The 26,289-nt window shown below is 41.5% G+C and overlaps 1 protein-coding gene across 1 annotated transcript; it reads right to left on the bottom strand.

Moving 5' to 3' along the window:
- Positions 1–11,508: 11,508 nt before the first annotated feature.
- On the bottom strand, positions 11,509–25,775 carry LOC138606329 (inter-alpha-trypsin inhibitor heavy chain H3-like). The gene is made up of 24 exons (XM_069678795.1): positions 25,700–25,775; positions 21,386–21,421; positions 21,184–21,207; positions 19,297–19,454; positions 19,113–19,217; positions 18,874–19,036; positions 18,611–18,721; positions 18,388–18,516; positions 18,095–18,211; positions 17,841–18,009; positions 17,492–17,617; positions 17,061–17,242; positions 16,768–16,953; positions 15,679–15,818; positions 15,356–15,516; positions 15,159–15,188; positions 15,036–15,060; positions 14,897–14,937; positions 14,095–14,136; positions 13,418–13,531; positions 13,141–13,342; positions 12,724–12,899; positions 12,501–12,612; positions 11,509–12,399 (listed from the first exon to the last, which is right to left on the bottom strand). The coding sequence occupies exons 2-24, from the start codon at positions 21,404–21,406 to the stop codon at positions 12,258–12,260; spliced, it is 2,676 nt and encodes an 891-aa protein (XP_069534896.1). The 5' UTR covers positions 21,407–21,421; positions 25,700–25,775; the 3' UTR covers positions 11,509–12,257.
- Positions 25,776–26,289: the final 514 nt, after the last annotated feature.

Raw genomic sequence — 26,289 nt, 5'->3', positions numbered from 1 at the left:
CCTCTGTTCTCTTCCAAAGTCAAATAACCAAATATTGTTTGTTACAAAGGCTGACAGCATTCTGTCTTTCTGTCTTAGCACCTGTCCAGTGTGACTCAAATAGGCCAGAATGGACAGAAGAAAGGACGGGGCACAGGCAATATGACTGCAATTGTTAAAGTATGCTTGAGAGACAGCCAAAAGAGACAGAGCCACCAAACTGGGCCAAAAGGGAGCACGCTGAATGGTGTGTGCAGGGTGTGTGTATTTAGGGGGCAGCAAGGATGGGAGATGTCAACATTTTTTCTTCAGAGTGCCCATCTCCATTTGCATAATTTCCATTCCCTATGTTCAACAAAGAAAGGCAGGAGATGCTCATACAAAAACCAAATTGACGAGGGAACAATGGTGGCCTGAAGGGTCATTTCAGGGGGCTAAAATTTCTGAATCCTGGTTTAATATTTTGTCAGGCCAGTTTTGGAAAATGTTATTTTGCCAAACTTCAGTCGGAGTGCTTTGTCTGATATGAGCAGCAAACCTGAATAGTTCTCACATAATCAAGAAAAGAAATAAAACGAGACAATGCCTTTCACTTTACTTGTCAGTGTCCGTCGACTTTGCTGCAAGCCAGAAATGAGCAGCAACAGATAAAAGGCACAAAGGATTGTGGACATATGATTAATGCTATTCGTTCCAAAGTTGAGCTTGAGATGCATAATTCCTATCAAAAGGGGGGCACGTCCAAGTGGTAACAATCCAAGGAACAACAGCTGGGATGGACAGATGCATTCAAAGCACATATGTTCATTACATGTTTAAGAATACTGGAACACTTCATAAAAAGAGGGAAATGAAAAACAGAAATGCAGACATTTGTGTTTGCTGAAAGTTTTGTGAGAGCTCTGATGGGTAAAGGCGCGCAAATGGCTGGCAGAGGGGCAGGTGTAGGGAGTAAAGAGGGCTGAAAGGGCGACTGAGCAGGGGAGCAGGCAAAGATGGATGATGGATGGTGTTGATACAGGAGGCAGCAGCCCTGCTTTATCTAGGCAGCGCAAGCCAGACCTGCCGGGGTGATGGGTTGGCTGTCAGCCCTTTGTTTATGGACCACCACCCATCTCCCATCTCTTATATGCCCCCGAATCCAAGATCACTCAAAAACAGCAACTACCTCACCGCTCTTTGTCTCTCCATCTCGGACTCTCTTCCTTTTTCATTTTCTTTCCTAACAAATGGTATTTTGTCTTCCTAAGTTTGTTTCAGACGTACTGTAACAACGCAAGAACTCTGTGAAAGGGTCCATTCAATTTCTCTCCATGGGTTGGAAAATGTGAAAATATAAATATTGCATGAATTGTAATAATTTTAACTGTTGATAATGAAATGTGTCTTCCAGTCATTTGAGGAGGAAAGAGAAGAAAGAGAGCGGGGAAGAAGAGACGGAGAGCAGAGGGAAGAAGTGAACCTAATCCAACCATATCCCCACGAGTTGCACGCTTCCAATTAACGACTGGTTGGTTTATCAGTCTCCGACGGGTGATTGCTGTTTTTAATCATTTTCTTTCTCTACACGGTTTCTTCCTCTCTATCAGTTCTTCCCACTCTTATCATTTAACCCCCTCCTCGTGCTGTCTCGCTTCCCACCCCTTCTCTGTTCAGCGCTGCCTCCGTTTCATCATGTTTCTCATGGAGCCACACTCTCACGCTGTGTCCAGCATTGGAGCCTGGTCTGTATTTAAAATACAAACTTGGATGTGTTTAAAAACATTTGCTGTTCTCTGACCACTGATTCACAATCTTCCGCAATAAAATCTCCACAACCACAATTAAAACTGAAAACCGATTGTGTGGTAAAGAAACACTCGCCTGTTTATAGAGACATGCACGCATAGACCCAACAAATAAAAAGTGGACTAAGTCTTTGGTGCAGGACAGCTGAGGCTGTACTGAGGCCTTTTCTCCTGACTCATCTAGAAACTCAGCTGTAGTCCTCTTAAAAAAATCAACAAACACTTCCTCTTTCACCTGCCTTTGTTAGTGTGATTGATTTGGAGACCTGAAATGTGCCTGTCACATTGATCGATCTGTCCACTTGACTGGGGGGTTTATCCCTCCGCCCGTTGGCATGGTAATAAATGGGGGATTACGGGCGGTTGACAGAGCAGCAGTTATGGCTTCTTTAATTTACCCGACGCCTCACCCTGACAGAGACTCATAACAAGGTGACACGGCGCTGTAATGGTTACGCTCAGTCACCTCTTTGCGGGGCGGAGAACCGGAGCGGGGGCGGAGGTGTATGATGTGTGTGGATTTTGTTTGTGTGGCCCTGAGATTAAGTGTGTGTAGAGGCTCGCTGATTCGATGTTGCCTCTCCTCCCTCTGGTCAAGGTGTTATTGAGAGTGGGGCTGTTATCAGTCCATGAGGTCGCCCGCTGCCTCACTAACAGGAGTACGCCTTCCCTACCAATCCCGGGGAGCCGAGCAGCTTGTCCGGGTGGGTCGTTGCTAGCCACATCCTCCTGGGTGGGCTATAACTCATCTCTAGGCGGGGATAGGGCCTTATCTCAGTCCCCCTCCACAGGCCTGCCCCTCGCCTGCTCCGTCTTAGGGAGAAGATTTTCTGGTGCCCCGGTGTGTGAGTTATAGTTGGGGTTAAGGTGACTGAATAGGCCTGTCTGTTTGGTTTGTCTTAGTGAATTTATGTCTGTGTGGGCAGAGGAATGTGAGGGTGCATGTGTGTGTGTTGAAAACAGTGTGCGTATGTCTGTGTAGCAGAGATTTATTTACCATGCAAACAAGTAGTGTGTGCGCTCATCTCAATGTTTCCCATCCCATAAGGCGAATCACTATTGTCATAAGTTATTTAATCATGTGAAGGGCATCGTTACAGTTGCATCTGAGCCCCCTCCTTCCACATACACACTCCCCTCCACCCGCATACCCCATCCACGCCGCCTCTCTCTGTCATCTCGGCCTATCAATCAAAAATGTATTAAGTCCGGAGTCGGGGCCGATCAAAGGCAGAATTCCTGGGAGGAGAGCAGATAAGGCCTATCTCATTAATAAGTGCTTTACCATCGTAGGGGCCCGAGCGCCTCGCCACACCCTGCCTGCCTCCCTTTGATATCTAATTATCCATCCGTTTCATTCTGTCAGAGAGGGAGGAGAGGCACGACTCATAGTGTCATCACAACCAAATACTGTTGCATGCGTGTGTCTGCGTGTATCAGGATCTGGGCAAGGGGCTGCACCAAAGCATCCTGACATGAAGCGAATGCACATGTGCAGAAAATGGCACATGTAAACAAATGCAAATAAGATGTTCTTGCAAAGGCCACTGGGCCCACATTTGTATGGCGCCCCTCCTGAAAAGCTGTCATGCATTTAGTGTAAGTCTGAGATGGTGAGCGGGATCTATTTAACAAAGTGTAACACTAACAGCCAACTGCTGCTGAGACTCACTGGCGGCTTACAAATCTACCTTTTAACAATCAGTCGGAGCAATGAGCTCTAAGAGTGCTCCAAAGAGCTGACGACGGATAAGATAGCGGGTGAGGAAAGGAACAAGATATTAAAACATCAAGTTAAGATACTGAGGAAGGGAGACAATGGAAGCGGCGCAAGGGTTAAGAGGATTTTTAAGAAACGCCGCATAAAGACTGATGGACAAAAGAAGAAGAAGAAATGAAGAAGGAAGGGAGAGTCAGACAGGAGAAATGAGAGAATGGGAAATGTGAGGGAGAGAAAGAGCAGGGCATTCTTTTCCCTTCTCTCCTTGGTTTTCTGTAAGAGTAGCTCAAGAAGATAAGGCTAAAAGGTCCGTCAGTCTGTTGAGGAACAATCCATTCTGTGTCTCTCCCCCCTTTTTTTTCTCTCTCTCAAGATACTGCCTTTCTCTCTGTCTAATGGCACAACTCAGATTTCTAGCGATGTCTCTTGTGATATGGCTCATCTCTGGTGGCATAGTTTACTGACATCACTTGTCCAATACACTCTCATCCTATAAAGAGCGAACCAGCCCCAAGTTTCTACGGCAGTAAAATTCTACAAACACTTTGGACTTCTTCAGAGCAAACCTTCAATAAAGCTAATATTCAAACCAGTGTCATTTATTGATATAAAGAAAGACTATTCAAAGCTACAATAAAGGGCTGAAATAATGACTTCATTTAACCGAGCTGTTCAAATCCTCGTCCCTAATCGCTCAAAGCAGAGCTCGGAGACAAACAAAAAAACCAAGGAGGATTTAGAAGAACAAAACGGACACAAAACACAGGCCCACGTGCCTTAGAAGGACTCCAAAGTCTGCCTCCCCATCCTATGTCCTCTTTTAAAAGAGGCCTTCATCTCTGCGCGTCCCTGCTATGAAGAGACTTTCTTCAAGAGGAGAAAGGAGGTGTGTCAAAGACATGGGTCACAATGTTTACCCAGACGACTTTTAATCCAATCACAGCATCCCCCTGCTTTTATTTCCTGTTTCATGGGATTAGAATTAAATGAAACATAATAAAAACAAAATTAATTTATGGCTGAATAACATATTTTTCTGTTTTAAAGGGACGGGTTTTAAGACTGAGAGAGAATCTACAAAGGAATAATTAAAGTCAAAGAAACTAATTAGTTTCTTAGACTTTACATTTTATTATATTTCTAAAAGTAATTTTGATATATTCCAACAAACACTGTCCAACAATCATTAAACATTATTTTAAAAGACTTCACAAAGTCTCAGTTCTTCTATTTAAAAGAAAAAGTCTGCAAACCCTGATCTGACGTTAAGACACCCGTAAAGAATACATCTCACTCTGCTGCTCTTACTCTACCTCTCTGTGTCTCTGTCTCTGACCTGTTGTGAAGCTGCCTGAGGGTTTGAATAACTGTCTGGTGCCAGGCTGCCTTACCCCAAGGCCTTGTGGGAGATGAAGAAAGGTCAGCGGAGGCTTGTGGTGGTGGTAGTGTGTGTGTGTGTGTGTGTGTGTGTGTGTGTAACTGTGAGCTTGGACAGAATGTTACATGGAAAGGCAGAGAAATGGGAATAATGTGTCAATGGAAAGTCACAGGGAAAGGTGAAAAGAGGGCGAGTGTACTGCAGTCATGGAATCCAGAAGACTACACAGAAGCAGAAAATCATGTGAAATCCAAAATTGCCTACTTCGACAGGAAAAATGTAAATATATTATCTAGCCAATGACAAAGTGACAATTACAAAAGTACTTTAAATCATTTGTTATCCGTAAAGCTGCAACAGCCTTCAGCCAGCCTCTCTGCGGAGCTGACACACTGCCCCTGCAGCACTACTGGGTGTGAGGGAACACCTCAGACCCACAAACAGATGAAAGAGAGGTCAACCCGCCGAGATGAACCTTTTCTAGGGCTGACCAGGGCTAGAGGGGCTGCCTGCCTGGGTGGCACTGCCTACACCCCTGGATGAACGGGTCTGGTTGTGATTTGGTTCAGAGGACGCTAAGACGCAGCAGAGACTTCTTTCGTTTTCTTTTTTTGTTCCCAGGATGCCTTGGCTAACGTGGCTTAGGAAGGGTTGACAGAGAGGTCAGGGGGGCTCCAGTCGACTGTGCCCTGAAGGTGAATCCTGGGGAGGGATAGCAGAGTGGTAGTTTGGGGAGGGGGGGGGGCTGTCCCTCAGGAGCCTTGCCCCTCCCATATCAAAACAAACAAACAGAGTGGTCCTCTGATCTAATCTGGCTGACTAAAGCCCTCCAGACAGACCGCCTGGAGCAGCTACTGCACTGGACTGCGGCTTGCCCTGTCCCTTACACAAATGTAATATAAGCACTCTTACAACTGTAACTTCATTTAAGGAGACCTTTTCACTTGGAGGTAACAAGTAATAGTGGAATAAAACTTATCAACATTAACATATTGCATAAATTGCCAGTTTGTTGCAATTGTCTCTGCTTTGAACTGGAGATGACCCAAGAAGTATTTAACTTATGAACAGACGTTATAAAAACCATTACTGTAAGCACTGCACTGACTACATAAGGATATATTTACTGACATCCAGTTGCTGTTGTGCGCACACAGTAGGGGAACAGTTTTTAATAGGCCACAGCCTGGGAAAGCAAACATGTTTAGCCCTTTGAATTCTCACCCTAAACATTCCTCCTGTTTCTGTGTTTTGAAGCTTTGCTATGGTTTAGACAGTAGACTAAACTCTTCACTGGCTAGCTGTTACCCCAACACAATGCTAAACAAATTCCTCTTCCTCAGTGGCGCACCCTCCAATTGCAGCGCAGCATTCTGTCAGCTGACCAGCAAGAGAAGATGAGGGTGAGATTAGCCCAATCAGGGGTCAGGCTAAGGTTATCACAACCACTCCAAAACTAAAACAGATGGAGAACAGAGTGCAGCAAAATTCAACATCTACTGTCGGACTCATATCTGTAGGCCATGTATTCTGCTGCTCCACTGGACTGGAAGAATGTCAGACTTAGTTTTGAATTCTGGGTCATGTTGCTTTAACAAAATGGAGTGTGGATCAGCACGTCTGAGGCGTATGATTCGACACATGATAAGAATGTATATCTTACAGCAGTTAAACTCTCTGTCCTTCACATGGACGAATACACCATAGAAACAAATAATGTTCAAGTGCGTCTTTCCGCCGGTTCATCACCACATGGATATATTTCTGTATAAATGTACTATAACAAACACAGACATGAAAAACAAGTTTACTTTCATTAACAGTAGCTGGGATTGAAACAACTTCCTTTGTCGGTTGTCATCAGTACAAGGGTTTTAAATGTTGTGTGAAAACAGATTTGTTGTGGCCGTGGGGATTTTTGATGATCAGATATTTCCTTTTTTAATGTATCAGTAGCATAAAAACCTGTACTCAGGCATGTCTTACACTGGCCTATTTGGAGTACGTTTGAAAACCTGTATATTTTGAACATCATTCCTGTCATCTGTCAGTCTGCTTTTGCCCCCACTTTGTCTATTTTTGCACTTTTATTTGCTTGTTTACTTCATTATCTGTCCATCGGGATTTCAACTCCCTGCAGTGACAAACATAAGGCCCCTCTCAGTCTCTTTCTCCTCCTTTCCCTCCTCAGCTCCTTGCACCTTGAGGAGATGCAATTGTGATTAACAGCACCATGACAAGAGGACACGAGACTTTGGTCATGACGGAAAAACAAACAAGCAAAACAACCTGATGAGATAAAATGATGGAAATATGTACAACATCTTATCACAGATGCTAATTGTTTCCGTGTGGGAGGGGAGGGTGGCCTTGCAGAGGAGTGGGGCAAGTGAGGGAGGGAAAGAGGAACTTGAGAATATCCTCCCTGTGCGTTTGGCCTGCGCCTGACTTCAGAGCTAAGCCCTCTCTCAAGAGAAGGTCAACACCAGGTTCAACTTTTCACCTCCGCAGCCTGAGAGAACACACTAAATACCAAGGATTACAGCGTGCTGCGCTGCAATATCGCCCGGCCTTCACTGCATTTCAGAACAGACCTATTTAAAAACCCAAAATTCAATATTGTATTTTCAGTATAAAATAATTCTCAGTACAAAATGTCTGTTGCACTAGGGTTACACACTTGATTATTCATAAAATATGGGCGCATGTGTTGAAAAAGCACAAATCAGCCTAAATAACTTTTGCAATAACTACAAGAGACTTTGAAAAGCTATGGTTATAATGTTAGATTCAAACCAATACGAACCTCATCGTCCAAACTGGCCGGTGGTGCAATGTATATGTGAGCGTGTGTATGTTTGCATGTTTCTACGTGCGTGTGTGTGGTTCTGGCAATGTCAGCGCCGGTCAGGTGTAACCGAACAGACAGACAGACAGGCAGGCAGGCGGCCGGCTGGCGTCAGCGGCCACACGCCTGTCACGACACACCACACGCCGGGGAGCCACATACCGCAGCACCCACTGCATACACACAATGAGCGCTCAGTCCCCAGCATCACGCACCAGCGGCAGCAGCAATGTGAAATATTCACACAGGGACAAAAGGTAGAGAGACAGGCAGGAGTGCGGGGGGGGACCTAGGAGGTGAGGTCGAAGGAAAGTGTTCAAGAAAGTTGGTTTGAAATTAAAAGAGTGACATGAAAATTTACTTGTGACAAATGCCTCGCTGCACAGTGGTCAGAGAGCGGGCCTTTACTCATGTTCAAGTCTTAAAGAAAAGTTACAATGGGACATTTCAAAAAGCGATGTTATTTTGAGATTCTACTTTTTAACTCAGAAAAAAACTGAAACTAATCTGCAGTATTAATCTGTCATGCCAAAAAAAAGTAACAATTCTACCTTCTTAGATGTGGGGATTTGTTACTATTTTTCTCTTTCTCTGAGCGCCTTTGGTTACTTACTGTTTGGCAAAGTAATGGCTCTGGGAACTTTTGATTGACCTTTTTTTTTCTGTTTTCTGACATTTTAGAAAATAAAGGATACATGGCTAATTAAAAAAAAAAAAACATTAATCAAATTAGAAAAAAATAATCATCCTACCTTCTGTCACTCTAGACCAAAATATGAGGTATTTTTATGTAGATCTGTCAAAGTAAATTAATAATGTTTAAAATTCCAACACAGTACTACAAAACAGAAACAAAATGTTCCTTTACAATATCAACTGAAAAACCAGAATGATCCTTGGAAACAATATGAACCCGGAGCAGTGAAACCTGGCTATGGGACCTGAGTTTAGAGACACTACAGATGTTTCACAGCTCTCTCTCGCCCTCTGGTGGAGCAGCAGCTTATCTACAGCCTTTGCTTCACATCCTACTCATCAAACCATCCTAGCGCTCAGTCTGACCTGATGTTTCTAACCTTTGGGGGATTTGGGGGATGAACAGCGAAGATATTAATGTCAGCCATGTGTGAAGAAGTCGCTTTAGCAATTTCTGCAACAAGGGCCGAATGGAGTACAGTGGGGCCCTCTCAAGCTATTGCCGACACCCTGAGTCCTGCACATCTGGTGTTAATCAGCAAAGCTTACACAAACACACACATACACACACATACAAAGAAACAGACACACACGGACAGACACTTCTGCAAAGATCCCCTTTAGAAAATCCCTCTCAACTCCTGAACTTCCGACATGACTGGGGTCAACACACTTGCCCTGGTTCTATTAGTACACACACCGCACAGCCATGTAATAAGAGCTGGGGAGCTGTTACAGTACAAGACGCACTCTCTCTCTCTCTCTCTCTCTCTCTCTCTCACACACACACACACACACACACACACTTAAGACTCACTGTATAGCAAGTTCAACACATAACAAACCATGTATGCAAAATCTCACTTATATTCAAATAAGTAGTACATAAGAGGGATGAAAAGAAACTGTTAATAATATGAGCAGACTAAACTTCCTCTCCAAATTTCTCCAAAAGAGAAGTTAATGCTTCCACTACTCAATGATAAAGCTTTCCACAATGAGAAATACAAACACACACCGCTACATGTGCCAATGGAATTCACGTACGTCAATGGAAATAGTTAAAATGAGACACTGAATTCTGAAAGAGGATCAAAATAATTCTGACTCATGAAAACTACTGTAAATTGTCCATGTTGTCCTTGTTTCATGTCAATAGGCATTTTCACAAGTGAAGAAAATGAAACATAATAATGGTTAAACTCCATTAAGCTACTTCTGCTTCAGAGTCCTGGCATTTTGCCTGCTGACACACCTTTAAAGGTTACTGGGACACTTGAGTGGACTAGAGCCTAATCAGCCAGTCAAGTGAAATCACCTGTGCGGCTGTACCATGGGTGGGTGCTGTATAATACTATATGTAGTGTAGCCTTGATTAACACATCTGTAGCACATAAAAAAACGAGACATACTTCCGTCCACTCGTTTGACGAAGAAGCCCGTTGTTACATCTGTACTGGGTCAGTCTCGTGTCACCTGTCTTTGGACGTCTCTCCTCAGGTGCGGTTCAATGTGTGATGACCTGCCAAGAAACATTTCACTGTCCCATTAAAACACTCATATGGTGCTGAAACACATACATAATGTTGGCATAGATACGTTAACGTAACATTAAAAAACATTAGCTAGCTTGTGCAGGGGAAACGTTAGCTAGGCTGGTTAAGTTCGGGATAAATTGAGTATCTTATCATTTCATGCTGTTTTTACTGCAGAGGAGAGAGTTTACCAAAGGGAGATCTGTCAAACTCCACACTTAGTATCCTTTTAGTCTTCACGCTGTTTGAAAGCACAAACTTATTGTCGCTTAGCAACTCATGCCCTCCTGCGCGTCATCTTCTTTACATGTCGGCGTTAACAAGCCGTAGGGAGCTCACTGCTGCCCCCTTTGGCCATAAAACAATAAACAAGCACTGCATTTAAAAGAAAATCCAATGAGGAAGTTAAAAAGTCGCACCAAATAACTGTAAAAATACAGGCCTACAGCAGGATAATTAATAGCAATAAAAACATCTTCCACTACAGTTAAAGCTCAGCATTTAAGATAAGATAAGATAAAATAAGATAAGATAAGAGAATTAAGTTGTTACAACAGCTCAACAGTTATAATATACATTATTTACATCTTTTTACTTATATATGTCAAAAAATAATTGCACTGCAAAATAATACATTACATACACGTCCTTATAGAAATATACATCTATAAAGGTAGTGATTGATGTGGGATTCTGACAGAGAAAATTGAGATCACATAGTGGTTGTAATGCTGATGTTATAAAGTCTGACTGCAGACGTGGGGAATGACCTGCAGTAGTGCTCCTTCTTGCAGGGTGGGTGTAGCAGTCTGCTGCTGAAGGAGCTGCTTAAGGCCCCCACAGTCTGCTAAAATTAACATACTGCTTCATCCCTTGCCCAAAAAGTACCAGCTCATTCTCTTGTGAACATTGATGATGTGGCTGAAATAATGTGAAATAATGTGCCAGCTGTACTTGTGCTACTCAAACATCCTAGCATCCCATCTCTAGAGTGGATGTTTTCACAGTGGACTAGCTACAAACTCAGCCTTACCTACAGTGCTTAGGCCCTCTGCTGGTCACCAGCTCCAAGAAGAGAAATCTGTCAATTTCCATCATTATTTATGGGAAAATAAATTGTATTTGTATTTACACACCGGAACAATGGCAAAAATATTTATCGAAATGTAGACATTACATTTTCATTCATTTTTTCATTTAAATTCCTCTAGCATGAAAACATGTCTTAGAATTTAAATAGCTGCTCTGGTTTCAGCTTTGAATCTTTATAATTGTTTTTAGTCAATGTGCAAATTTTAAATAAAAGCACAATAAGCACACCCACACCCAAACAAATGGGTTGATAAGTTATTTTCTCTTTGCAATTTGGCCAGTCCGAGTGAGAGTCGAGAAGGTACAGTATGTGGCTGGGTATATGAGAGGTGTCCGCATTTTTGGAGTGAACACCTCGGTCACAGTCGATATATGCCAAAAAGTTACTGTTAATCTTTTCCTGTTATGACAAGTTAATGGGTCTCTTAAAAATGAAACCACACGCACACAGAAAAATCTGATATACAATCATGTAAAAACACTTGTGATATTGCTTTAATATGACAAAAGGACAATTCATAAAGTGCAAATCATGAAAATGTAGTAAGTGGTGATATTTTTGTTCAATCAAAGCAAAAATTTAGTTTTGGAGACCATCATTAGTGAATAAATCTGCAGAAAAGTTACTCTTTAATGTGTTAGTGACAGATGCAAAAAAAGTTAGAGTTTTGCATTGATGCCGTGAAGCACATTTAGCATAGTTCTAACTTTACTTCACAACCACAGTCAAGAGCAGATACACTAAATGTTTACATTAGGCACTTTGATATAGCCTCTGATAATATGTAATGTAATCTACAATGAAACATATTGTCATAAAAATAATGGCAGGAAGTTGCATACTGCGCCATGACATATTACCAGGTTTTGCACTCACTGTTAGATTACAGTAAACACTGTGTCATCCCTGCACTACCGAGAAGAAAAAGTGTTTTACAGCAAAAATGTGTAAAGAACTAAGTCTGGAACATCAATAAATCTGTCTTTTACAAAATATACTTTATCTTGTATTGTAGCTCTCACAAACAGCAAACATTGTGGTTAACATTGTCATATTTAGTGTCAGATCATGAGTTGTAAATAATGTGTGAGGCTGCTAAATGCTAATAAGTATTTCAATTTCTTAATGATGACAATAATCTGGTATCTCTCACCACACAACACTCACACCACAATGACGTGGACCCTGTGCAATGCCCCTTTGATTTTGAATTTTCAAGATTCAAAAAGCAGTCTTAAAAAGCCATGACACGATGTAGTCTGAGGCTCTTCCATCGATGAGGCCTGCTCCATCACTGTTTACAAACCAGCAGGAAACGCTTTCCCCATTCTTCAAATCCCTGCTGAAGTCCTTCTGCCAGTGTCTGTGGAAGAGATAACAACAATGAGGAAATGCTCTTTTAGCTCTCAAGCATTATGTATGTTCCGTCTGTGCATTATGTCTGTGTTCACGTGTTTTGTGCACCTGGTCACGTTGAGTGTTTGGCCCTTCACATACATGGTGGCACCTAACTTCTCATGGAGCTCATCTTGATGCATGTCTGTCATCTCATATTCAACCCCATGGTAGAACTGACCTGGAAAAAAAGCACCTTACTTCATATCTTTGGAATCATCCACAAATTGGTGAACATAAAATAGCGACACAATCATGCCTTGCCATATGAAATTTTTTTGCAGCTCTTTACCTAGCAGACCGTTAACTGAAGCAGACAAATGGTGGCTGTCCAGGGTGTAGAAGCCCAGGTAGTCTTGCTGGTCGTGGCGTCTCTTCCAAACCTTTGTGTGTCTAATGATCATAAATTTAACCGAGTGCCTCAGCGTCACTGTCAGGCAGGAGTTCTTCGTCAACCTGAGGTCCATACTGGAGGAGAAACAAAAATGTTGTAACTAATAGCTGACAGCAAGATGGCAGAAGTGATTATTTCATTACTTATTTTTTTTATTTGTTCAGTTATTTACTTGCAAATGTTATTTATTCATAAAAAAAATTGGAGGTGCTGTTTTCAAGGTTTAACAATACAGTATATCCTTGTTTTGAGTGTTAACAACATGCACTTTATTATGTGATAAACAAAACTTAAAAATCATGCAGCTTTACTCACTCAGTTTCTTTGATAGAGGTCGTATCAGACCACAGCAGCTTGACCTGCTTGCCATCATGGACCACTGAGATCTCCTGAGTGCTCACCTCCAGCCTCACCCCCAGCTTCTGATGGATGATACCAAAACGTCCAAAGTAGGTGTTGTTGTTTCCACCTGGAACGACTGTCTTCTTGCCAATAATTTGGCCATTCACTACAAAACCTAAAAAAAAAGGCAGATTTCAGTTTTTTGTAGTTCATTTTCAGAATATCTGTGTGAGGGAGACTCAAGGCTGACCTGATACTGGGTCTCTGACCAGGTTGAAAATGGTTCCTGGTTTGTCGTTGATGTTGAAGCACAGAGCTTCATCTCTGTCTGGTAGCTCAATCATGAAATGAGGATCTCCATCCACTGCACAAGCAACATTAAAGTATCAAGTCAGAAAGGCACACTGGAGGACAGTTTATTATCTTTTCTACACCAGAGGGATATCCTTTTTTCCCACTAGAAGGCCATCCTGAAGGGAAGTGTATATCAACCATAAACTGAAAAGGCACCCAACAGGCAGCTACATAGCTTTTCTTTATTTGAGAGCAGCCTGGAGGGCACTGTATTAAACCTTCTCCACTGGCAGGACAGGCAAAAGATTCAGTATTCTATACCAACAAAAACTTTTAAAAGAATTTAAATTAAAGTGACAGAAACAATAAAGGCGCAAATACATTGAAATTCTGTCCGATTTTCAGCGCTGTTTAAGCTCAGTTGGTATAGCGTACGCCCCATGCACAAAGGCCACAGTCCTCGCAGCAGCGGCCCCAGCCTCGACCCCAGCCCTTTCCTCCTTGCTCTATGTCATCCCCTCTCTCTCCTCCCAATGTTTTCCCTCTTTTTTCAGCTCTCCTATCAAATATAGGCTAATGACCATAAAAAACACATTATGTAATAGTTAAACAATTGCATTTTAAAAACCTTACCATCTGATTGGAGACGGGAACTTGCACCACGGCTCAAAGGACCTGTTATCAAAAACAATGAAAGCATAAATCTGTTAAGCAGTTTAACATGTGTAGTTTTTCATGCATCAATAAAAACTTTAATAGAAGATTTAATATGAAGTGAACCAGAAAAGTATAATAGAATATTATTATGTATTTATTAAACTTCTGCTGCATGAAAAGAGATTTCAGAGGTCTAGACTTTTGTTCAGCAATAAAAACTTCTAATGGAATAATTAAGTGAAGGTGACAGGTCCAATAGTAAATGATAAATAGACTGTACTTATATAGCGCTTTTTGTAGTCTTCCGACCACTCAAAGCTGCTTTAACAATACATATCACATTCATCCATTCACACACTCATTCGCACACTGATAGCAATGACCAATTTCCAATCAGATCTATGCATTCATACCCGATGGCCATGCCACGGGAGCAATTTGGGTTTCAGTATCTTGCCCAAGGACAGCTTTGACATGTTACTGCAGCAGTCAGGAATCAAACCCCCAACCTTCCGATTGAGAGATGACCGACTCTACCACTGAGCCCCGGCCGGCCCAATTAAAGCATTGATGTGTTCATATGACGCAATAGTTAAAATACTGCTGCATGTAAGCTCACCATGTGAACTGGAACCACAAGCCGAGGATCAAAAGTAATGAAAAGAATAAATCTTTTAAATTGTTTGTCATTTATGCACAGAATAAAACTTTTACAACAAAGACCATTACGGTAAAAGTAGTAGAAGAAAGATGAACTCCTGTTGTATAAAAAGCTTACCACTTGATCTGGGACTGGATACTGGTCTGGAGAGCCTGAGCCTGTTATCAAAAATAATAAAAGCGTCCGTGAAGTTGTTTCGCCTAAAAACAAACTTAAAAAGTAGATCATATTCTTTAGGTAAAAGAGATTGCCTTACTTTTGATTACGCAGGTTTGAAGAGCCTGTTATCAAAAATAATAAAAGCATCCGTGAAGTTGTTTAGCTCAAAAACAGACTTAAAAAGTAGATCATATCATTTAGGTAAATGAGATTGCCTTACCTTTGTGTCTCTCTGCTTTCTGTCGCTGGTCTGTGAAGCAGGGCAACAAAAAACAAAATACAAAGTTAGTTAGTTCTGCTGATTCAGCAGTTTATATTCTGCTTTACTACTATTAGCAGATCATATTTTCTTTCTACTCTTATAAATAATGATAAAAATAAAGCTGCTTCCTTAAAATACATGACCGTTTGCATTACCCTCAGTCAGTTTATCAGCGATGAGCGGGCTGTCTGGTCCGTCCTCAGTTTCAGGCTTGGTGACCACCATGGAGGTGAGAGGGGTGACAAAGCTGTACCGCAGGGCCATGTCCAGGGCCTTTGCTGTGGCATTGTCTTTCTCCTGCTGAGTACCAATGTCACTGCGAGACAAATAAGAAAGAGGACATTATTTAGTCGTTAAATAATAACATATAATGGACATGGTGTTTACCCTTAAAAATTATGTTTGATTACGTCCATCCCAGGTCACAGAGAAACTCGGTGTAGGTACAAATAAAGTTTGACAGAGGTCATGAATGCACCTGTTCTCCAGTAGCTGCTGGATGGTGAGGTAAGCCCACAGACGCTCTGAGAAATCTCCAAAAATGTAGTCTTGTTCTGGGTAGATCACGTCGAAGTTTACCACATTGGCCTTTCCCTGAACCAAGAAATCCTCTTCAGGCTGGAGAAAGAGGAGAGATACAATGACAGACATTTCAGACAGGAGAGGAAGTTAATAGTGTATGTTAATTATGAGACTATAGTCTACAGCTACACTAGCAGGTCTGGTTACGATTGTGTTTTCATTTTATAATATAATGCAGTGGTTCTCAACCTTTTAGAGACACGACTGGTAACTACCAAACACAAAGATGAATAACCAACCTCTTTGTACCCTGTGCCTCACTTTGCTCCCAGATTGTGCGCCGCTTAGCAAAAGTGGGTCAGACACGTCCTAAATCACATAGCGCCATGCGCTTTAGACCGTGCACTGTGCACTATGTAAATAGGGCCCAGTGACTGTCACGAATACACTAAATAAAATCTTTTATAAATGATAAATTTACAAATTATATCACTGCCCAAGGTAATGCAATGTAAAAACTCATACCCTAGTCTAAAATGTGTTATTTTATATAAAATATGTTATTTTATTTTTTCTCCAGAACCATCTGGCGACCCACTAAATTATCTCGGGGGGCCCCCTTGGGGGTTGTGACCCCCAAGTTGAGAACCACTGGTGTAATGTACAGCTGTGGCTGAGGGAAATGTCATAAGCTTTCCTTGTTATTGTTACAAAAACATAAAAGTCTCTGAAAAACAAAAAATCTGACCTAATAATACAAAGTAAGGGGATCACTTAAGTCTAGCATTCATCCTTTGGGGACTTAATCTTAACAGCAATCCCTTTTTTAGGGTTTCAAGATTTTTTAGACATGGACGAGGATTGGACCAATGAGGCCCTATTGATAAAATAAAAACCTACGACAATCAACCTAAGTTCAGTTTTCATTTGCAGGAACTATTTGCAGGAGTCTCATATAAGTACAAGTGCATTACTGTCTTTGTCCAACATGACTTAATATATTCTGAATCATGTTTCAGTTCACATATTGCTGTCCTTTTCTCACCCCCTTGGCGAACACTTCCACAAATAAGTTATCCAGGTTGTTGTCTGTCACCCGACCGGTAACTACAATCTCTGAGCCGTTAAAAAATTGGCTGTATTGGTTTTTGGTCAAGAATTCCACTGCGTTGTCAGGATATCGCAGGTCCACATCTAAGAGTAAAGGACTGGCCACCTCCTCATAGAAACCCTGGAAAAAAGTCCAAAGTCCAAATCATGTTTTCCAAATGTCCTTGTAGGTGTTCACAAAAAACAATTGTGTGGGCAGTATCTTTCCTGTGTCAGTTTTTTTTTTACCTGAAGTTGAAGTGATGCATCTGAACCCTCAAAAATTCTGCGGGCCAGTCCCTTGTTTTGTTTGCTCATCACATCCAGGAAGGAATAATCCACATCATTTCCGAATCCAAGACAGAATACAGACATCCTCCCCTCAATAGCAGAGAGCACATTCGCCTGGATCCTCTGGGGGTTAGACTCTCCTTCAAACACAACATGCAGGTATACATGTATTTATAGGGACAAAGCCTTGCACTTTCAACGGAACAGTTACTTATCGTAGGCTACTTTTACATTTTTCCAAGAGCTTGTCAACCTTTCGTATAGTCAACCTATCACACTGTATTAGCTTCTTCTAAGTGTTATTTTAACCTGTACTTGATCTACTCATGAAGACCTCTGCATTGACAGTCAAATAAAATGTTATAATCTTCAAAATAGAGCGAGCTCACCGTGGTTTGGCATCCCATCAGTCAGTAGAATAATCATATCCGTACTCCTCTCTGGAAGGTTGTTCTCTGCTCTTTCTTTCACCAGCATTGTAACTGCCCTCAGTACAGCGCCATTGATGTTGGTGGCTAAGAGGCAGTGACACATTGAGCACATTAACATGAACATTTCTTAATGATTCCTCAATGTGCTCCTAAATGGAGTAGTCTAATTTTGTTTTTCACTTTCTTTTCAGTCCTCCAAGTATTGAGCTAACACCAGTCCTATGTAAGTGTTTTCTTTGATTCATCTGAATAAGGAAGTGCAAAAAACCATTGGCTTCATAGATGACACTATTGTTTTTTCTCTAACCTCCACTGTCCTTTATCTTCTTGACGTAAGCTATGGCTTTGGACACATTTCCCTTCGATGCTTTGGTAAGAGAGTCCTTCCAGGTGATAATTTTATCATCAAACTGGATAAGAGCAAAATGGTCCTCCTCATGGAGATCTTTCAGTATGGCGGCCAATGCATCCCGGGTCTGCAAAAATTAAAGAATTCACAAATAAAGCTGTGCCTAAATGATGGGCTCAGTGTGAAGCTTTCCTACACACAACGTCTCTCACCTGTTCCATCTTTCTTCCGTGCATTGATCCGCTCCTGTCAATTACAAACACCACGTTCTTCGGGACTCTGGGCAGGTCAGGTGGAGCAAAAAAGTGAACAAAGTACCCGTTCACAATCTGAAGGGAAATACAGCATTTAATTTAGACTAATATGCATACAGCTCTATGGCACAGCTACGCACACCCTCAAACAGCTAAGGCAATGCTAATGCTAAAAAAAAAAGAGGCAGAGCTCCTGCAGGTGATGATATTGTGCTTCACGAAATATAAGTGAGTCTTTGTTGGCCGCTGACCTGAACTTGGCCCAGGCCCTTTTCTCGTTTCACATCATATTTGATAATGAAATCTCCATCAATAATGGTGCCTTCACATTCTGGACATTTCTTCTGCTGCTCCAGTGTTGGCGAGAAAGAGATGTGTGCCTGAGGGACAAAGACATTCGAATCAATTGACATTAGTGGACACCATTAATGCTTCATGAAATCTTTATACAGAAGGACAGCAATCTGTCCAGACCTTTGTGTCTGTGACGGTTTTCTCCACGAGGGAGAGCAGATCGTTGGTGAGGAAAGTTGCAGTGGGTTCAATAAAGGCGATACCCTGGGGCTCAAAGATGTCTGCCACAATCTGTCTCCACAAAGACATAGAGGCACACACAGATGATAACTAAGGCATGTCAAGTGTAGTATCAATGATGAAATCTGTTGAACTAGATTCCCCACCGTCTGCTGATCGGTATGTCACTACTAAGAGAAATAAAAGAGCAGAGTGTGTTCAACCTGAAACTCCTGCACCGGCTGATTGGCTTTAACTCTGGTTAGAATCTCATAGTGGCCCAGTTTCCTTTTTAGGAGCTCCTCGTGGGTCAGAGTGAAAGTCACACTGCTTTTGGCTGCAACGTTGACAGACACTGAAAACTTCTCCATCTTTCTTCCAGAAGCCCTGCGACAATGGACATGTATTACTTAGAGGTGAAGTTTACACTACTACAAGTTTAAACTGTTTCAGTGCAACATACTTGACCAGTCCAGCAGTTTGTCCAGAGGAAACAGCCTTCTCGTACTCTTTCTTGGCTTTCTCTTTCTCCTTAACTTCCCCGACATACACCTGACCTTCAATTTCCCTGTGAGGCACAAGATTTATTAAAGATAGAGAAAGACATGGTGCACGCTTACTGTCAAAAGTACTATGTTTTGACTGACATGCTGAAGTTGCTGATGAAGGCCGTCTTGGGCAGCTCCACTTCAAAGAGGATTTCCTGGGAGCTGTTTGCTTTGTTCAGAGCCTTAGAGGTCATGACGGTGTGAGCGAAACGATACGTCACAGTGCAGTGCACCGTCACACTGTACACCTCCACCATCTAAAAGGATGCACAGAGTGTAGATTTGGCAATCTTGTTGAGTTATATGGCTTCTTTATGGCTTTTACATCATATTTATCATAACAGTTTGTCACCATCCTGTCCTTTACGGCAAATTAAAGCGTAACTGCACACTTAAACATGTTTTTTGAGCTGTAATCTAAATTATTTTCCTGTACTGTGATGAAACGCATCAATGCTGGTGTTAATATTGACAATTCTTGCCAAATTTATAAAAAATCGGCATTTTGAAATAAAATGTATTTATAAAAGAGGAACTCACTATATTCACATCGTGGCCATTTTCCTCTGAAGTCACACTCAGGGCAGGAAGTGAAACTGTGTTATAATGTTGTGTTACTGAATTTTAAGTTGTAGGTGGGATAAATGAAGAGTATCTGACAAAAAATCATTTCAATGCTTGCAGATTGATCAGTAACTGGAAAAACAACTCACAGTGACAATGCGGAGGGAAATATAGCCATATTTCCAGGTAAAACTACATATTTGATAATCCATTATCTACTATTAGAGAACAGGTAATATTTGATTTCAACCACATCGTAGCTTATGTTGGCGAGGAAATAAATTCTTAGTTAACATTACTTTAGCTAGGAATCATATAACACCATCAAACCTAATAGTAGCTAGTAGCTACATTTACAGGAAAAAAGGGGTAATTAGTTTACAGATTTATTAAAAATAAGGATTAATTAAAAATAGGGATTACTAGCAGGATTACAATTTTAAAATGAAGACGATATAATACCAAATATGCTCAATAACATCTGGTGTCTCATTTCTAATCCGTCCGTCTGACAGTCTCTGATAATACCATGCACCTGCTTGCACACGTTACGACACTTCAAGTCTCACAACACCACAACTCAATGTTGCCATCAACAGTCTATGGTTGCCATGGCCTGTGGTGAAAAAAATGCTTTTACTGGGTGGAAATTGGGAGCAACATCACAGTGCAAGTTATGCCTTTCGGCTGTCATTATCCAAGGACTCGACAACTAATTTAAAGAAACATTAACAGGCAAGACCAACCGCTAACGTTAGCTGCACAGAATTACCAGTTGAAAATGTTAGCTAACCTGTCGTCTTCTACTACTACTGCTGAAAAATAGTTTGTCACTCTGGTGATGGCCGCGGACTGGATGGTGTGGGTGGAAACACAAGCCCCGGACTGGAATACGTTTATGGCCGTTTGAGTGTGAAGTAGTGTGAATAGCGTACTTAACAAAGTACTCTTACATGCACATCATTTGAGCTTCCCACCCTGCGCGTGACGTCAGAGGTAAAAAGGCCCAATGTAAATATGGTTGATGTCCTGAATGAAAAAGGTCAAGAAATTGAGATGAAACGTTTAGTGGCTGTCATGTTGGTAAATGCAGAAAGGAATAAAATACAGATGGACAAATCACTTCCAGTTCCTACTTCCTGTTTATCATCTCTGGTAACGCAAGGAGAAAATAAATTCATGCCTGAGGACACCAGGAAGAGAAGAGCAGAGCCAGTGGCATCTGGAACCAATGAGGTTTTATAGAAAATGTGGACTTCATTTTGCAAACAGTAACAATGGCACTATTGTGAGATAGAAGCTACCAGTCCTCATGACCATGGCCCCTGTTTATTACATTTTTGATTTCAGGTTTCACAATTCATTTACACAATTAGTCATACCTATATTGAGATTTTTATATCAACATAAAATGTTCCTTACGTTTGCAGAGTTTGTGCTTCTTTTCTGTGAAACAAAAGAAAGAGAAAAATATGCAGCTTATATATACAGTTAAAACGGTCCTTTTGAGTTTTCTAGCAGGGTTACAATAGAAATTAGGGACATATAAAAAATGCTATGGAGAAACAAGTAAAAAAAAAAGTTTTTACTTTTGTTTATGAGTAAAGTTATTCAAACTGAATACCTTTATTGACCTGGTGCCCATGGCTTCTTTGGTCTCCTGGAAAACAATATACATTTAACGTCATGATTATTGAGATAGGCAGTATTGGAAAGACATGTATGAATATTTACAATTTAAAGTATCTAAGCAACATCCAAGTTTCACAAAATGCCTTTTAGAGCAAGTTTTTAAAGACTATTGAGTAAGCGTTAAAGTGACATGTTGGGAAAGCAAGATGTGGAACCGGACAGACGACTTAAGGCAGAGAAAGGAAAAGACGATTGGATGTAAAGGTCACACAACAAAAAAGCTGGCAGGAATAAACAGGCAGCAGTGGGCAGGGTTTGGTGGAGGACAAACTGGAGCGATTAACTGGGCTTTATATTATCTGGAAAAACTGGTTATTTCACCTGGAAATCAACTGCTACTCGCACAATATTAGTCTTTGTGCAAAAATTCACATGTACCAATTTGGGCGAAGAAACCGAGGGAAGCACTGGCCCTCTTGCGACAAAAAAAATTATGTACAGCCTTACACAGATGACAAGAAAGACTTTACAAGACCCATTTTAATAAGCAAAGAACCTGCAAACTAACTGTTGATGCACAGTGCACAGGGGACTGTAGTCAAAAAGTTTTTTGAGATGTGGACGACTTCAATCTTTAATTGCAGTTTGCTTCTGGAGACTTTGCTTAGACTTGTTCAGACACAGGGATGTATCAAAGGAGTGGCCTGGGGGAGGACAGCCACCCCTGGGAACAGATGGCCTCTACAGGTCCATCCCATTATCCTCAACTTTATTGGCTATATGCCCAGTCATAGGTGGATCTTGTTGGGAGCAATTGTTTACGAGTTAACAGACTTTTGCTTTTAGGTGACATTGAGTCTTATTGAGTGGCATTATGATTATTTGTTATGTTGTGATTGGTAGGTATAATTATCTTTTTACATTTAAAATGTAAACACAGGTATGTGAAACCCTGTAAGATCCTATAATGGTAGAAAATTAAAGTAGACATGAGTAGTGGACTCAGAGATTGTAAATCAATGCTATTAAGATCTGTTTGCCTGTGTTGATGTGTTAGACTGCACATTCCTTGCAACCCTTGCATAAGTCCTCACTTCCGCCTGGCCATTCAAAAAAATCTGGACACGCAAGTGGACTGGATTGACTGGATTAGATCTGCCTTGGACTCTCAAAAGACTGAAAAATAGTTCTGACATACATCTTGCGCTTTTGCTCTTTTGTTGGACTGCAGAAAAAGCTGGGGTCAGCACTATAAACAGGTGACTAAGTCCTAACTGAGAGACTAAGCGAGGGATGTAGTTACACCATTGGTCCGTCGAATGTTTGAGTTTCCCTATTGGCTGCCAAAGCTCTCTAACAATGAATAGGCACCAACATTCAGTTGCAACTTTCAAAGCTATTGTGGTTGGTGGATTTATCACTTGCTAAAGGATCCAACTGCAGCACCTCAGAACCTCTCATCTAGTCAATTAGATCTCTCTACTCAGACCCCTCAATGGATTGCAGAATAACCATCCTTTTGTGTGTCAAAGCTAAATGTTGCATCTCAGGACATCATTGGCAAAGAATTCACAGAGATAGGAAAATACCTAAAATTCACCATGAGGGAAAACTGAAAATGGCCACATGGTCCAGTGGCTCAATCACGATTGTGATAGGTCAGACAAAAGATAGTGACTTAACAGATTAACATTTACGCCCTTCCCTCAGGTGGCCCTATGGGGCTTACAACTATCCACAATCTGACCCAGAAATAACCATGTGAAACACCTTAAAACACTCAAAAACATGGAAGTTATTTAAGGACACTCAAAGAACAAAAACGGTAACTGAAGTCAACTGAAAATCTATCAAATCACAACAACACAAAATCCCTGCTGAGAGGCAGCACCACCGCAGTCCCCACTCCAGAAGCCTCTGCTCTGATGTTCGTGCTGGTGTCTTAAATACTGATCCAAGGCCAGGTGCACCTCATTACCAATCAGATTCCCCTGCAGTGGTTGAGACAACAGAAAGGGAAAAGGGACAAACAGAACAGGGAAACATACAGCCGTAACAATATTTATTTGAATGCAAATATTAGAGGTTCTAACTTTAGAGGACCTGCGTGTAGGATTAAGAGGCATCTAGCTGTGTGGTTATGTACAACCAAGTGATAACTGCTCCCCTCAACCCTCCATGCCTTTCAAGCATTTTGGAGAATCCATGTCCTCTGTGGAGGATGTGGATCTGCTGCCTCTGTAAAAGGCTGATTGTAATGTTATTAAAACACATTGATTATTACTTTCAGATGACTATACATAAGAAAAGATCCTTATACAATTAGCTCCCACTAAATCAAACAGACTCCCTTAAAACATGGCATTTCACCTGGGGGGCAATCTAGAGCCAATCCCAGCTGTCATTGGGCGAGAGGTGGATGCACCAATTAGGTGGATGTATTATTTCCAACAACTAAAATTCATTCACATGGGGGAGGGTCTGTATTCTGAAAACAGTGTAGTAGCACTGTAGATTGTTATATTAAACCAAATCATGATATTTCTTCAAGCGCAAATAAGTAGATTTTGTGCTTTGACTTAAACTAAGTGCAACGGTGAGGAGGCTGAATACAGGAGTGTGTTGGTAAACTTTGTCACATGGTGTGAGCAGAACCATCTCCAGCTCAACATGGAAAAGACAAAATAACTGATTGTGGATCTGAGGAGGGCAAAGGCAATGGTGACCCCTGTTTCCATCTAGGGGGTCAGAGTGGACATTGTGGAGGACTACAAGTACTTGGGGGTTAACTTGGATAATATACTGGACTGTGCCAGAACACTGAAGCCGTCTACCAGAAAGGCCTGAGCCGCCTCTACTTCCTGAGGAGGCTGAGGTCCTTATCATCTGCAGGACGATGATGAGGATGTTCTACGAGTCTGTGGTGGCTAGTGCTTTCCTGTTTGCCGTTGTGTGCTGGGGCAGCAGGCTGAGGGCAGCTGACGCCAACTGACTGAACAAACTGATCCGCAAGGCCAGTGATGTTGTAGGGGCTGGAGCTGGACTCTATGACGGTTGTGTCAGACAGGAGGATGCTGTCCAAATGATGGGTTATCTTGGACAATGTCTCCCATGATGTGCTGGTTAAGCACAGGAGCACATTCAGACTCATTCCCCCAAGATGCACCACAGAACACCACAGGAAGTCATTCCTGCCTGTGGCCATCAGACTCTACAACTCCTCCCTCTGAGTGTCAGACACACAGACACCACTTGAACTGAACTGAAATCTTAATGTACATAAGCTGGATAATTGTGCAGTAATTCAACTGTGCAATATGTTGATATAATACTTATTACACGGTTCATTTGTAAATAACTCTTATGTCTTTGACTTTTTGCCTTTATCTTTTATTCTTTTGTAAATATAATGCACATATTTGATGTTTTTTCTCACTTCTATTATGCTATATATTTCTCTATGCTTGTCTGTGTCAGAGAACTGTAACGCCTGATTTTCCCCCATAGGATTAATAAAGTATTTCTGATTCTGATTCTGAACATTTTTGTTGTATTTTAGGTTTAGGCACCAAAAATACTTTGCTAGGTTTGGGAAACAGTCATAGTTTGGACAACAATAATATGCCAACTTTGTGTTTTGGATTCGCAGGGGACCGAGTGATCTCCTGGGTGAAAGAGAAACAGCTTCAAAGTGACAGTAAGTAAGTTTGACAAACTACTATGTCCTGCAAACTATTGTCCACGCCCATCTGGGTTTTATAATCTACTTCAGTACACTTGGGAAACACATTTTTAAGGGACCACTACAGAAAATGTTAGGATAACATTTAATATCCAGGAATTCACTTTATTAATATTATCACTGACTATCTGTGTAACAATTTGGCCACAATATAACATATTGAACATACATTGCCCTGTCATGTATGGTCTTGTTTAAGGTCTTGCGTAACAGGTTGGTGGGATGTTTCCTGTCAGCTGTCAATGCTTTGTTGTTTCCAGAGATGATGCCGCTGCTGGGGCATCTATTTAATCGACATTTGTCTTGCCCGCTTCTGTTTTTCTGCACAGCCTTGGTATTTCTGCCCTTTGAACGGATCTCCTTTTATTCCTTATCAGAGAAATCATTGTTGCTGCAACCAGTCGTGCAGAAAAAATCGCATCATGGAAAATTTGAATGGAAAGAAACTCTTACAACTGCATAAACAGGCTTTTATAAACAGTGAACGGTCACTAATAAGGTGTCAGCTCACTGTAGAAAATAACAAAGCAGACATTTGTTTACATTTCGGTTTCTTGTACATACCTCTGCCAGAGCACCACTGCGGGAAACGACCAGAGCTCCCTGGGTCTGGGCTGTCAGCCAGGTGCAGACACAAACCAACAGCAGCACAACAGACTTGCCTGGGAAACACAAAAACCTCTTCCCCAGCATGGCTGAAAAGAAGTGGGGAGGAAATTCCAGGCACATGGGGAGCAAGTTTTCCCATAACAGTTTTACTCCGCCCACACTCTGCAGGAGGAGGGACTCTCCGCCCCTGCATTTCTGTGTTTATATTTGTGTTAGACAGAGTCTGTTTTCCAGTAAATCTAAACCTTGGGGATGGCAGATTTCATCATCTTTATGAAGGCTCTTCTAGTCCTGACTTGTCTATCAAGTGTTTGATTTCAGGTGTGTGTGGTGTGTTTATTGCATGCAAAAGTTTTAGAGTTATATAAACCACATTATTTTCCCTTTCATGGAGGCATCCATTTCTTCACCCCAGGTTGAGATCACTTAGGGTAAATCATCAATTAAATCAACATGAATGATTGTAAAGAGCTATTATTTCTTGTCACAAAACAATAATCAGAGTCAACTTTTTCATTTGAAATGTTTTACCAATACGTCACCAC

This window comes from Semicossyphus pulcher, unplaced genomic scaffold (genome assembly GCF_022749685.1).
Source record: "Semicossyphus pulcher isolate SPU_LCO1_2020_fin unplaced genomic scaffold, fSemPul1.0.p SCAF_3, whole genome shotgun sequence".
NCBI lineage: Eukaryota > Metazoa > Chordata > Actinopteri > Labriformes > Labridae > Semicossyphus > Semicossyphus pulcher.
This window is presented reverse-complemented; position numbering and strand designations above follow the sequence as displayed.